This window comes from Dromiciops gliroides, chromosome 3, assembly GCF_019393635.1.
Source record: "Dromiciops gliroides isolate mDroGli1 chromosome 3, mDroGli1.pri, whole genome shotgun sequence".
In the NCBI taxonomy this organism is placed as follows: domain Eukaryota; kingdom Metazoa; phylum Chordata; class Mammalia; order Microbiotheria; family Microbiotheriidae; genus Dromiciops; species Dromiciops gliroides.
The window spans coordinates 2,624,223-2,638,319 of NC_057863.1; the positions used below are offsets into that span (position 1 = coordinate 2,624,223).

At 51.4% G+C, this 14,097-nt stretch overlaps 1 protein-coding gene across 1 annotated transcript; it reads left to right on the forward strand.

Annotated features, from left to right (window-relative positions):
- Positions 1-4,800: 4,800 nt before the first annotated feature.
- Positions 4,801-13,146, forward strand: APOD (apolipoprotein D). Its single transcript, XM_043995062.1, has 5 exons — positions 4,801-4,967; positions 8,534-8,686; positions 10,908-11,029; positions 11,632-11,720; positions 12,477-13,146. The coding sequence occupies exons 2-5, from the start codon at positions 8,567-8,569 to the stop codon at positions 12,710-12,712; spliced, it is 567 nt and encodes a 188-aa protein (XP_043850997.1). The 5' UTR covers positions 4,801-4,967; positions 8,534-8,566; the 3' UTR covers positions 12,713-13,146.
- The last annotated feature ends 951 nt before the right edge of the window (positions 13,147-14,097 follow it).

Genomic DNA, 14,097 nt, shown 5'->3' on the forward strand with positions numbered 1-14,097 from the left:
GACCTTGGGCAAGTCACTTAACCCTCATTGCCCTGCAAAAAAAAAATAATAATAATGAACAGGATTCCTATAGAAAATGGAACTTTAGTTGGGACTTACAGGAAGCCACAGAGGTTACTATTTGGAGAGAAAGAGGGAGATCGCATTACGGGCATTGGGGGCAGCCAGAGAGACTCTTCAGAGCCCAGAGATGGAGGGTCTTCTTTGAGGAATAGTCAGAAGATCAGTGTCACTGGATCAAAGAGTATATGGGGTATAAGGAGGTATAAGGAGACTGGCAAGGAAGGAGGAGCCAGGTGATGAAGGACTTTAAAGGCCAAACTGAGCATTTTGTATTGGATCCTGGAGGTGAGAGGAAGCCCCTGGAGCTAATGAGTAAGAGACCCATGCTGTAGGAAAATCACTTCAGTGGCTGAATGAAGGATGGACTGGAATGGGGAGAGACTTGGGTCAGGTTGATCCCTCCCCAGCAGCTATTGCAACAATCCAGGCAGGAGGTGATGAGGGTCTGCATCAGGATAGGGGCAGTGTCCGAGGAGAGGAGACAACCAGTTTGAGATGTCTGAAAGGCAGTCCTAGATAAAAGAATGAAGGTTGGCAGAGAGCTTAGGGGGCAAGATAGGCTATGAGAATCATCGCACAGAGATGGTCGTTAAATTCATGATGAGATCACCGAGCAAAGGCATCCAGAGGAAGAGGAGAAAAGGGCCCAGGACAGAGGCATGAGGGACCCCCAAGGTTGGAGGGTGATCTGGAAGATGATCCAGTGAAGGAGACAGAGGAGGAGCAGGCAGAGAGGGAGGAAGAGGACCAAGGAAGAGAGGGGGTGTCCTAAAGGGACGAAGAGGGAAGAGAGAGGCAGGGAGGAGACAGTAATCCACAATTCAAAGACAGAGAATGGGGGCTGAGAAAAGGGTTGGGAAAGCCTGGATAAGGGACAGGGAATGTACCCCCAGGAATATGAGCATGGTCTTGTACTGTGGACCATTTGTACCAGTGTCTCTCATGAAAGCAGAGATGGCTCGCTCATCAATTTTGAAATATTTCCTTTTTTGTTTTTTTGTTTTTTGTTTTTTGCAGGGCAATGAGGGTTAAGTGACTTGCCCAGGGTCACATAGCTAGTAAGTGTCAAGTGTCTGAGGCTAGATTTGAACTCAGGTACTCCTGAATCCAGGGCCAGTGCTTTACCACTGCGCCATCTAGCTGCCCCCTGAAATATTTCCTTTTAAAAATATTTTATTTTTTAATAGCAAACATTTTTATTTATCGTTTGCAGTTCCAAATTCTATCCCTCCCTCCCTTCCATTCCCCCTCCCTGAGGTGGTGAGCAATCAGATAGATATAGGTTGTCCCTGTGCAGTTATGTAAAACATTGTCATATCAGTCATTTTGTACAAGAAAACCTGAATAAAAAAATGAAAGAAAGTCAAAAATATCATGCTTCAGTCTGTGTTCCATCAATATCAGCTCTTTCTTTGGAAGTGGATAGTCTGCTTCATCATGAGTCCTTTGGGATTGTCTTGGATCATTGTATTGCCGAGAATAGCTAAGTTATTCACAGTTCTTCATCAAACAGTATTGCTGTCTCTGTGCACAATGCTCTCTTGGTTCTGCTCACTTCACTATTCATCAGTTCATACAAGTCTTTCCAGGCCTTTCTGAAATCATCCTTATATTATATCATATATACATTATAGCACAATAATATTTCATCGCCATCATATGCCACAGCTTGTTTAGCCATTTCCCCAATTGATGGGCATTCCTTTGATTTCCAATTCTTAGCCACCACAAAAAAATTGCTGCCATAAATATTTTTGTACAAATGAGTCTTTTTCTCCTTTGGGGGATGTCTTTGGGATATAAACCTAGCAGTGGTGTGCACAGTTCTATAGCCCTTTGGGCATAATTCCAAATTGCTCTTTAGAATGATTGGATCTGTTCACAACTCTACCAACAGTGTCCCAGTTTACTATGTACGATATTCTACAGGTTCTTTTTACTTCACTTTGTATCAGTTCATGTAAGTCTTTCTAGGTTTGGGGAAATCACCCTGCTTGTTATTACTTATAGGACAAGAATATTCCATCATAATCACTTACCACAACCTTTTCAGCTATTCCCCAATTGATGGACATCCCTCAATTTCCAATTATTAGTGATTACAGGGCATACTTTTAAATTTAATCAGCATCACCAATATTTTCTCCAATAATTTAAGTACAATCAACAAAAGATGTCAGGCTCTAATTCATAGTGTTTCCTGATTTCACACTGAACATTTAACAAATGGCTCTCCCAAACAGAAAGAAGCTGACTCCCACAGGGAGCCTCAAGGAGGAGCCTGCTTCCAACTGAGGTAGCTCCTTCCACTTTTAGACCACCCTTACTGTAAAGAATTTAGGAGGCCATGGGGCAGCTAGGTGTTGCAGTGGATAGAGCACAGGCCCTGGATTCAAGAGGAACTGAGTTCGAATGTGGCCTCAGGCACTTGACACTTACTAGCTGTGTGACCTTGGGCAAGTCACTTAACCCTCATTGCCCTGCCCCCCCTAAAAAAAAGCATTTAGGAGGCCCAGACTTGGGAGGGTCCTCTCAAGGAGGAGGAAAGGAGGGGGAAATGGACCTTCTGAACCAAAGGGGAGCTCCCCTAGTTGGCCATATCTATTCATCAGAACTACATTGGCAAAGACCCCCAAACCAAGCAGGGATAGCTGATGACAAAATTGCCAGAAAGGCCTTAAGACTCATCAGCTTCTCAGAACTTTCCAACCCCTGCCCCCACCCCAAGCAGGTGACACAGACTCCAAGGTCCTAGAATAGGAGGGTTGCAGTCTGTTCAGTCAGTCATGCACCTCCTTTCCTATTGCCTGGAGTATGAGAGGCTGCTCAGGAGGAGTTGAGCTGGGCAAAGCCCATCCCCCAACTTCGTGACTTTCTCATTCCAGTCAGTCAGTCAGTCAGTCAGTCAACAAACATTTCTTAGAGTCAGATCGAATCAATTCAGATCAGTTAGATTCTACCAGCATGGATTTAGCCCCCTCCTGTGTGTCAGGCCAGTTGCTAGATGATGGGGATACCAGGAAAAAGATGACACAGGTCATGGGCCCAGGTAGGATGTCAGGAGCTGACTGTCTACTGGGGGATGGGGGGGGCAGCAATACATATGAATAAGTCCAAAGCTCCGTGAAGTCATTACAAGAGGGATGAATAACTGGGGGTGGGGGTGAGGGTGGGAGTGAGGAAGCCCCTACACACACACACACACACACACACATGACAGAGGGATCTCTCAGGCCTGCAAAGCACTTTACAAACATTGTCCTCTGTGACCCTCACAAAAACCCTGTGAGGGAGAGCTCATTACTATCCCCATTTTATGGGTGTAGAAGCTGAGGTAGTCAGAAGTAAATTGTTTGCCCAGGGTCACACAGCTAGTCCTCATTGGAGGCTGAATTTGAATGTGGGTCTTTGTGACTCAATCTGGCACTCCAGCCCTTTCCCATGAACTCAAGGCCCTCCTCTATGCTGGTTGCCCTCCTCTGGAGTGTCTATGGCTCCTCCTGGTCCCCCCAGATGGTGGTGCTCAGACTGACCTGTGACCCGGCCAGAACAGGGCATGGAAGGACTGGCACCTCCCTTAGTCCCACACACCCAGCAGTGTCACCAGAGGCAGCCTAGATTGTCTGAGGCCACATCCCATTCCTGCCTCCAACTGAGTTTGTGGTCCACTGAAACAGCCAGATTGTCCTCCAATGAGCTGGGAATGGGAAAGCCTAGTGGACATTGTCCCTGACAACAGTTCCTAGGCCCTCTTGGCCTCAGTTTCCCTATCTGTAAAATGGCGGTTATAATACCTGTATTAGGTTATTTGGAGGCTAAAATGAGAAAATGGATGGAAAGTACTTTACAAGTCTTTGGGAGCAGGAGCAATGAGGATTAAGTGACTTGCCCAAAGTCACTCAGCTAGTAAGTGTCAAGTGTATGAGGCCGGATTTGAACTCAAGTCCTCCTGAATCCAGGACCGGTGCTTTATCCACTGCATGCAAGTCTTAATCATTTCTAGACATCGATGTTATTTTGTATTTCTGTTTGCTGTCATCTCCATAGATTGGGCATACCCTTCCAGCACCCCTAGGTGACTCCCTCTTCTTTAGGTCAGCTAGCCCTCCCAGCTTTAGTAAGTACATTGTCTAGGTCTATAGCCAAACCACTGAGGGAATGCTAAGCAGTGTAAGCACTTCACTGAAGACCCCCTTTGGATCCAACCATCAGATCCATTCCAAAATCCCTCTAACTGGGTTCTCTGCTGCTGCCCATCTCACCATCTCCTCCACAAACACACCAGAGCATGAGGGTCTTCCTCAAAGCCCCACTGAACAGAGAGAGGAAGTGGGGCAACTTTTCCCAGGGTCACATAGGAAGTGCCCTTTGTGCCCGGCTTCCTCAACACAAATTTTCACCTACACAACAGGCATCAGCATCATCCCATTCCTGTCCCGTGAGTCTGGTTCCTAGTTCATTGAATCATGGTCTCATTCCTATTATTAGGAATAGAACAGAAGTGAAAAACAAATACCAGGTGTCTGGAAACAATGCACCCATCTTTTATCTCGGTCCGGAGATTTGGAGTCTGGCCCCAGGCTTCCTGTTGTGAGAATAAAAGAGGAGTGCCCGAAGCCACATGGGAAGGCTTTGAGTGGGTTGCCCCAGAGTGTGAGGGACCCACAGAGCAGCCCTTTGTTTTCCCTCCAGGGACCAGCTGTGAGAAAGAATGGAAAGGGGGGAGGTGGAAGAAAGCCCCCATCCTCCGGTCCACACAAATCTGAGCTTGAGGAGAGGAGGCCTGGCAGGGTGAGCTGCCCAAGCTTACAAAAGGATATGAACAGAGCCCGCCCCGAGACCAGCTGCTCCACCCTGAGTACTTGACCAGTGCCCTTCGGGACCAGCCTGCGGATCACAGCAAGGTATGCATTCATGAATATGATCGAAAAGCAGGGCAGGAGGAGAAACTGAGGCACTATTCCTGCAGGAGCATTTAGCCTCTCTCTCCCTTCCCAAGAGACTGTCACCAGCGAAGGTCCTAACCAGGCACAAGGATCCCTGGGTCCTGGCTGGACAGTTCCGGTCATCCAGACAATGATTATGAGGACAAGAAACAGCTTGGGGAGAAAAACTGTCAATCCATGTAAGGACATTAGGGGTCTTTAATGCCTAGGATACAGAAGCAATGTGTAGTGAAAAGTGCCCTGGCTCAGATGTCAGAGGTCCTGGGTTCAAATCCTGTCTCTGACATCTACTAGCTGTGTGACCCTGTGCAAGTCAGCCAGGCAGTCATTAAGTATTTATCAAGCACCTATAAACGGTGTGTCAGGCATTGTGCTAAATGTTAGGGTTACAAAAAGGCAAGAGACAGGCCCTTCTCCCAAGGAGCTCACAGCTTAAAGGGGGGGAAAGAAGCAGACAACTATGTATGGACAAGCTATGTAAAGGAGAAGTTAGGAAGAAGGTGCTGGGGTGAAGGACTTTGGGAAAGGCTTCCTGTACTGATGGGAATGGAAGGAAATCAGAGTGTGGAGCTGAGGAGAGAGGACATTCCAGGAACGGGGGACAGCCAGAGGACATGCCTGGAGCCTAGAGGGAACTCCTGGTTTGCAAAAGTGCCAGGCCAGGGTCACTGGGCCACTGAGTGCTGAGGGTGAGGGGACAAGGTGCCAGAGGGTGCAAGGACACCAGAAAGGGGGCAGCGCTTTAAAAGCCAAACAGGGTTTACATCCAATCCTGGAGGCAACAGGGAACCGCTGGAGTCACTTTGGTGCTGAGTGGAGAAGGGTTGGAGTGAGGAGGAACTTGGGGCGGCAGACCCCACCCCCAGCAGCTACTGCAGTCACGGGGGCTGACAAAGGTCTGCTCAAGGACCAGGGCAGCCGAAGAGAGGAGGAGCTGTATTCGAGAGATGCACAGAGATGAAAGCCAAGGGCCAGTGGGCGTGAGGTCCAGCAGTCCAGGGGCCTCCTAGGGTGTGAGCCCGGGGAACTGGGAGGATGATACCAGGGAATTCTGCAAGCAGAGGGGAGGCGAGCTCAGTTTGGGACCTGCTGAACTTAAAATGGCTGAAAGGCAGTTGGAGGCACAGGAATCGAGGCTAGGGCTGGATAAGTAGACTGGGGAGTCATTCGGTGCCCTCCTTAACTGTCTAAAACCTGGCCTCCAACCTCAGCATTCCCCTGAAACTGCTCTCTCCAAAGTGACCAGTGATCTTTTGGCCGCCAGGGAGAGCCTGAGTCAGGAAGATTCCTCTCCCTGAGTTCAAATCTGACCTCAGATATTTACTAACTGTGTGAGCCTGGGCAAGTCACTTCACCCTGTCTGCCTCGGTTTCTTCATCTGTAAAATGGACTGGAGAAGGAAACAGCAAACCACTCCCGTGTCCTTACCAAGAAAACCCCAAATGGAGTCATGAAGAGTCGCAAATAACTGAACAACAATGGGGGCAGCTAGGGGGCGCTATAGTGGATAGAGCACCGGCCCTGGATTCAGGAGGACCTGAGTTCAAATCCGACCTCAGACACTTGCCACTTACTAGCTGTGTGACCCTGGGCAAGTCACTTAACCCCAACTGCCTCACCAAAAAAAAGGAAGAAAGAAACATACTTCCATGAACAACAACAAATATAGAGATGACAATTAAATCCATGGACACTGACTGACGAGATCACCACGTGAAGTACTGGGGCGGGGGGTAGGGGGGGTGAGGAGAAAAGGGCCCAAGACAAAGTCCTGTGAATAGCAGGGGTCACCTGGGTGAAGATTCGGCAGAGGAGACAAAGAAGGAAGGGCCAGACAAATGGGAGGAGATCCAGAAGTGGGGGAGGGGAGGCAGAGAGTCTCAAGGAAAGAATGGCCAAGAGTGGCCCAGAAGGCTGAGGCCTGAAGAAAGGCCACTGATCTGGCCACTAAGAGGTCACGGCTACTTTGCAGAGAGCAGGATGGGTGGGACGATGAGGTTGCAAGCTGGCTTTGTGGCAGTTGAGAAGAGCAGAGCAAAGGCCCCCCACTGAAGCTGACCTCAAAGATTTTAGCCACAGAAGGGAGACTAGGACAATAGTCAGCAGGGAAGAAGGGTCAGAGGAACTTTGGGGAGGATGGGGAGACGTGGGCAAGTTTCTGGGCAGGGGGGAAGGAGCCCCTCCCTGGGCCTCAGTTTTCTCATCTGTTAAATGAGAGACTAGACAGCCTTTGAGGTCCCTTCTAGGCCTGAGTGGACAGTCCTGTGACCCACCGACCAAGCTCCAAGAGCCTGCCGGCACAGCCTTGTCCCCTAGGGACATTCAGCATGTGCAGGGGCAGAGGGCGAAAGGAAGCTGTGGGGCCCGGGAAGGGCAGCATCTCTGGAGGACGGTGCCTCTCTCTCCCCGACCTCCCCGGGGCGCCAAAGCCCAGAGCTGGCTCAGCAGAAAGGTGACTGCTTGTTGTGAGCTCTGAGAGGGCTGGGGCTGGCTTTCGTCTCTTTGTATTTCCAGTGCTTAGCCCAGTGCCTAGGATGCAGTAGGCATTTACTAAATGTTGATTGGTTGGTGGTTTAAAGAGGGGCAGGGTGGCCAGAGCTTACAGGACCCCCCTCCCCCCAGCTGCCTGGGGAAGGCAGGGTCACAGAGCCAAGGTCCTGACGTGTTCTGGGCCGTTTGGGTGAATGTTGATGGGCTAGAGGGTGTTGGGAGGAGGGAGCCCAGGATGGGGAATCCATGACCTTGAAGCACCTGGGTACATCCATCCTGGAAAAAAGATGCCCTCGTGCCCCCCACGGTCAGCGACACTGCAGGAGACCTTGCCTTTTTGCAAAGTACTTTACAGATCTGATTTCGGCCATTTTGCAGTTAAGATCCCCGAGGCTCTGGGGGCAGCTAGGTGGCGCAATGGATAAAACACCGACCCTGGATTCAGGAGGACCTGAGTTCAAATCCAGTCTCAGACACTTGATACTTACTAGCTGTGTGACCTTGGGCAAGTCACTTAACCCTCATTGTCTTGCAAAAAGAAAAAAGAAAGAAGATCCCTGAAGCTCAGAAAGGCTCAGAGTGACTTCACAGCTAGGAAGTATCAAAGGCCAAATTCAAACCCAGGTCTCTCCTGACTCCACACCCACCTTTGCCCCACTTGGCCTCACTGCCTCTGGTTGGGCCAATGATTCTACAGCAATATCCAGCGTGGGAGACTTGGGAGACCATCTATTTGGTCCAAGCTCTGGCCTCCATGTGTTTTTCTCCAATGACAACAGCACTAGACTCCCACCATGATAAAAGCATCCCCTGGACCCAGAGAGTGCCCTCAGGTTCAGCCACCTGTTTACAAGGGCGATGCTAAGTCTGGGACCTGGCCGGTTGAGGCTGTACCTGGCCTGGTTGGTGGAGGCAGGACGGCCGCTGGCTATGAGGGTTGTGCTCCTGTCCCTTCTCTGTCCTCCCAAGGGCTCCCCCCCCCACAGCCTGCAGCAGGTACAAACCAGCTCTCTGATTGTGGGTTCTCCCCTCAGCCCCGGACCTTTGGGGGACCATATCCAAGCAGGATGGTGGTGCTGCTGCTGCTCTCTGTCCTTGTGGGCTTCTCCAGCGTGGCAGATGGCCAAGGGGTCCACCTTGGCTGGTGTCCTGAGCCCCCTGTCCAGGAGAACTTTGACACCCATAAGGTAGGAGGCCCCATGGCCCAGAGGACCTCACTCCTCTGTGGATCAAGTGCCAGGATAGAAGGCGTCCTTCTTGGCCGGAGCCTGTCTCCAATCCCAGCTTGCAGGGACCAGATTCAGAGGAAAGATGAGTCATTAGATCCTGCCCTCCCCTGCCCCTCCCCTTTGGTGAACCAGGAGCCTCCCAGGTCTGGGGGCCCTCTTGCCTTTGTGGACTCCACCCCTCCCTACCCTTTCCTCCTGAGTAGCCCCTTCCCAGCCTCTCATGAGCCTGCAGGAGCCTTTCTCCTTCCCCAGCAGATGGTCTCTCAGCTGTCTCCTCACCTACCCACCCCCTTTCCCACTGGCTCTCTAAGGATTTCAGATCCTCATAGAGAAGGTAACATGACCTCCCAGAAAACGACTCTTTCCTCCAAATAAGCTCCCATTCTACAGACAGAGAAACAGAGTCCCAGAGAAATGCGAGTGCTTTAGCAAAGGCGATCTAAGACAGGGAGGACATGTGGAATTAGGGCCAACCTCCTGCCAGTCCATTTCCAATTGTTGGGAGCCTCCCTCAGACTCAGAGGCGGCATATGCCCACTGGCATAAAGATTCAGACATCAAATAGACAGAGCCCAGTTCTGAGGGCATGATAACAGAGCCAGTTTGAGCATCAACTTCAGACTTTTCTAGCTGATGACAATTCACTCCAATGTTCCGCATCTCAATATTTCCAAACCTCAGAACAGGGGCCCCCCGGAGCCAGTCAAAACCCTGCTTCGGTAAGAATCTAATGAGGAATCCATAAGAAATTCAGCTGCTGAACGGAGCTGAGGAAGGTCTAAGCCCCAGCCTTTGGAGCTCTGGGTGAACCCCTGGTGCCTCTGTCCAGTAGTCGGTAAAGTGGGGAGTGTAGACTAATTGACCAAAGACCTTCCAGCTCTAAATGGGTGAGTTGCTTGCTCGATTTTCACCTGAGGACTCAGGTCTCCTTGCCCTGATATGAGCACAGTGCACTTTAAAAAAAAATGTGTATGTGTGGTTATGTTTAATATCTATATATATATACACATTATACATATATGCATATAAATCCATGCACACAAGTGAAGCCATACTATATATACTTCCATTTATCAGTTCTTTCTCTTGGGGTGTTTGGCATCTTCCTTTATAGGTCCTTTTTAGCTGATTTGAGCATTTCGAATACTCAAAATAACTTAGTCATTTATAGTTCTTTGAACAATATTGCTGTTACTGTATACAATGTCCTCTTTGGTTTGTTCATTTTGTTCTTCATCATTTCATGTAAGCCTATTCATGTTTTTCTAAAATCAAGCAGCTCATCATTTATCATAGCACAGTAGTATTCCATCACAATCATAAACCCCACTTGGAGACTTAATTGGAAAAAAAAAGCTACAAGTTAATTATAAAAAATAACTAAAATAAAAATAAAGGTTTCAACTATAGCCATTAAGTCACTGAACTCATTTGAAGTGTAATCAGGACCTAAAATATCTGTCTGGAGTCATTTTGCTTCCATACTTTATTACAAGGTTTTGTTTAATCATGTCTTCATGTAGACACTATATCCCTGTCATCGATGCGATCTCGGCCATATGAGCACAGAGAAAACAAGCCTCCTTGATTAAATACATTCACCGGTAATTTACTTTATGCTACATGATGAAGGTCTTAACTATCGCTGCTGATAAACATAAAAGAAAGTCAGAAACCTTTATTGACAACTTACTCTGAAAAGTAATGAAGCACTGTTCTCAGTTCTAGTCTTTCTCCACCAGGGGTGCCATAGAGCTCTCTTTACCTTGCAAGTCTGTTTCACCCCCTAGACTTTTCACTCAGGAAGAACACTTAATTGGCACAACACACTTAAATGTGCAGATTCCATGGTCTTGGAGGAATGATTCCAATCTGAGGCTGGCTCTGCGGCCCCCAAACCGTCAAGTGATGTGGTTCCCTTACCCCCACCCCCACCCCCACCCCCGCAGCCCAGTCACTGCCCCAGAGCGTTTTGGAGTCTCCCTGGCCTTGACCCAGTGGTGAGAAGGGGACCAGTAATTCATCCGCTCGTCCCTCCATCCCTCCCTTTTTGTCCTCCACAAGCTTCGGCATCCCCCCTTCTGGGCCTCTGCCTCGGAGGGTCCTGATTTGCCCAGCGAGCGCTGATGCCTGCTTCAGAAATAGCCCCCGTGCCAACCCCACTGCTCTCCCCCTCCAGTACCTCGGAAGGTGGTACGAGATTGAAAAGATCGCTGTCAGTTTTGAGAAGGGAAGCTGCATCCAGGCCAATTATTCCCTGAAGGAAAACGGGAAGATCAAAGTGCTCAATCAGGAGATCCGGTAAGTGACCCAGGCTGCCAGCTGCCATCCATCTGGGGCAGCCGGTCTGCCTCCAGCACTCTTTAATCCTCCCTGCATCACGCGGGGAAGCCTGGGCACCAGCCACCTGTGGGGGCAGCTAGGTGTGTGGTCTGCCCGGAAAAGGCCACAACTGGTTGTGACTAAGTGCTGGAGGCTCCTCTGGGTGCCCCAGACGGAGGGAAAGCCTGCTTATTAGTACTTGTTCTGAGAGACCCAGGATAATCATTGCAGGCTACCCCACATTTATTAAGCCCCTGCTGTGTGCCAAGAGCCTCCAGTGAGAAGCTGTTGGGCAGCTGAGGGAAAAACCACTTGGGTGTGGGCATGGGCAGTGTCCACCACGTTCCACATTGGGGACGTTCCTGCCAGGCAGGAAGGGAAGAGAAGACTGGGTGAAAGCCTGCAGAAAACAACAAGCAGCGGGAGAGAGGGCTGGGCTGGGGTTAAATCCAGGGAAGAAGCAGGTGGGAGGCCCCTGCAGGAAGCGAGGCTAGCGCAGGTCTGGGTCTGGGTACAGCAGACAAACAGGAAGGGCCCCGGGAGCTCTCCAGCCTCCTAAGCCGCCTTCTGTCCCCCTGCAGGCCTGACGGGAGTGTGAACCAGGTGGAGGGGGAGGCCACCCAGGCCAACATCACGGAGCCCGCCAAACTGGGAATCAAGTTTTTCTGGTGTAAGTAGAGTCTGCTCTGAGACAAAAGAGTCGGAGGGAAAGAAGGAATGAAGGGGGCTAGGAGGGGGTGTCTGGGGAGAGGCAACTGCTGCCACCCCCATCTATGCCACATCCTCCCCAGACTGCAGTGGGCCTTCAGGGGGTATCCCAGAGCCTGTGAGCAGGGGCCCTGGGAGAGAGGCAGGGCCAGGCATCCTGCCACCAGAAGCAGGAAACTGCTGAGTAGGGGGGGGTGGGGGCAGAGCAGGGGTTCAGTCACAGAGAGAGGCTGTGGTCATGCAGTTGGGCCTGGCCTCCCCCCCTCCCAGTGGGGCTCCTTCAGCCCCTTTGTTTCTGAATGACACTCTTATTTTTATGAGCAGACTAGGCTGCTTTGGGTGGCTTGAAGTTCGCACCTTAAACCTTTTTATCGGGTTCAACTCTTTGTTGTTCTGGGGCCCGGCAGCTTGGGTTTGGCCTGTCATCTGTACCATCTCTGCGTCCTCTTAAGAAATGGGCATTGGGACTGGGGCTACTGCTTGGCTGGCCTGGGAAGCCCTGGGAACTTGGCCTGGGAAGCAGGGGAGCAAATTCTGGGCCTTTTTAGAGCTTCTTTCAGCCAGGGCTTCCAAGAGCTGAGGGCAGGGAGTCAGAGGTTCCAGGCTCTCGGACCAGCCCCATGAGCAAACACACTGGGTGGGGCGGGCATGAGCTGCTGCCTGCCCGGGCCCCCCAGGACCAGCCCTGACACTCCCACCGGCCTGCTTGGTCTTGTAGTGATGCCCACTGCTCCCTACTGGGTCCTGGCCACGGACTATGAGAACTATGCCCTCGTGTACTCCTGCACCACCTTCATCTGGCTCTTCCACGTGGACTATGCCTGGATTCTGGCAAGGCGCCCACACCTCCCACAGGCGGTGGTGAACCAGCTGAGGGGCATCCTCACTGCCAACGGTATTGATATTGAGAAGATGATGCCCACCGACCAGATGAACTGCCCCGAGTTTCTCTAGCAGGCAGCCTGCCACCCACGTCCCGCCCCCTGCCTGCCTCTTGCTTCGACCCTTGTAGAGAAACCAGCAACAGGGAAGGTGGTGCCTGGATCTGCACTGGTGGGCCAGGCAGGCCCCCCCCAGAAGAGGAAGCAGTGATCCGCTGGGGAGGGGGAGGAAGAGTCTTTGGGCCGGATGGCTTAGAAGCCTGTCCCCACTGCCCCTAGCTAGTCAGGACCGAGTCCTGGCAGCCCTGGCCAACACTGGCCAAGATCACTAACCTCCCCCAGCACGTAGGCATCAAACAACTCCAAGAACAGGCAAGAGCCCACCTCCCTGATCTGCCCAAAGGGGAGAAAAGGGCTGGGTCCACCCTGGGAGTCTCACTAACGACGGCGGCTGAGAAGCCCACGCTCAGCAAGGCTTCACAATAAAATGCCCGGGCTCAGCCCTGACTGGCCTGTTCTCTGAGGTGTCTGCTGAGGGAAGCGTGTTCTCCGGAGACAGCCCTGCACTGGCCGTCATCCCCGACCTCAGGCAGCTGGCGACTCAGTCTTGACATGAGAAGTAAGGGGGCACAGTGGGTGGAGAACAAGATGGCAGAGTCAGGAAGACCAGGTTTCAACTCCCCCTTCCAATCCCCCAGTTACGTGGTTGTGAGTGAGTCACTCACTCACAGGAGCTGCAGCCTCCTGATTTGTAGAATGGTCATCTCCTGCCTGCCTCCCAGCAGTGTCCTGGGGGCTCCGGGGAGCTGGGGGGCGGGGCCGGCAGGAGGGGGAACCTCTGCACACAAAACTCCCAATGAGGCATTGCTTTGCCTTGGCTTGCTCCAGACCTCCCTAGTCCTGTAGGGGGCGCCGCCCTGCTCTCAGAGACCCAGGCCCGGCCTCAACTCCTTTTCCATCCTCTCCCTCAGGACCCACAACCTGATGGACAAGACACCGTCACGTCTTGTCAATTCTACCCTTGGAATCTGCCCTGCCCACAGTCCCCTCATCCCTCCTGCTTAGATCACATGGGGGCTTCTGAGTTTGTCTCTGTCTGCAGGTTCTGTGCCCTCACCAACCCATCCTCCACACATCCTCCAGCTGCCTGGTCACTCCCCTAATCCAAAATCCTTGATGGCTCCCTATTGCCTCTGAGATAAAAAAAACGAACCCCTCTCTGGCACTGAAAGTCACAACTGGCTCCAATATTTCCTGGATTGCTTCGTATCGCTGCCCTTTGTGCATGCCACATTCCTTTCAGACTGGCCCAAACTGGACACCAGTCCTGGTGCCTTGGCACAGGCGGTCCCTCCTGCCTGGAATGTCATCCTGCCTCCCCTTTGCCCTGCAGAATCCTTAGCTTGGAAGCTCAGCTCAGGTGTCAGCTCCTATGGGAGACCTTCCCTGATCTTACCA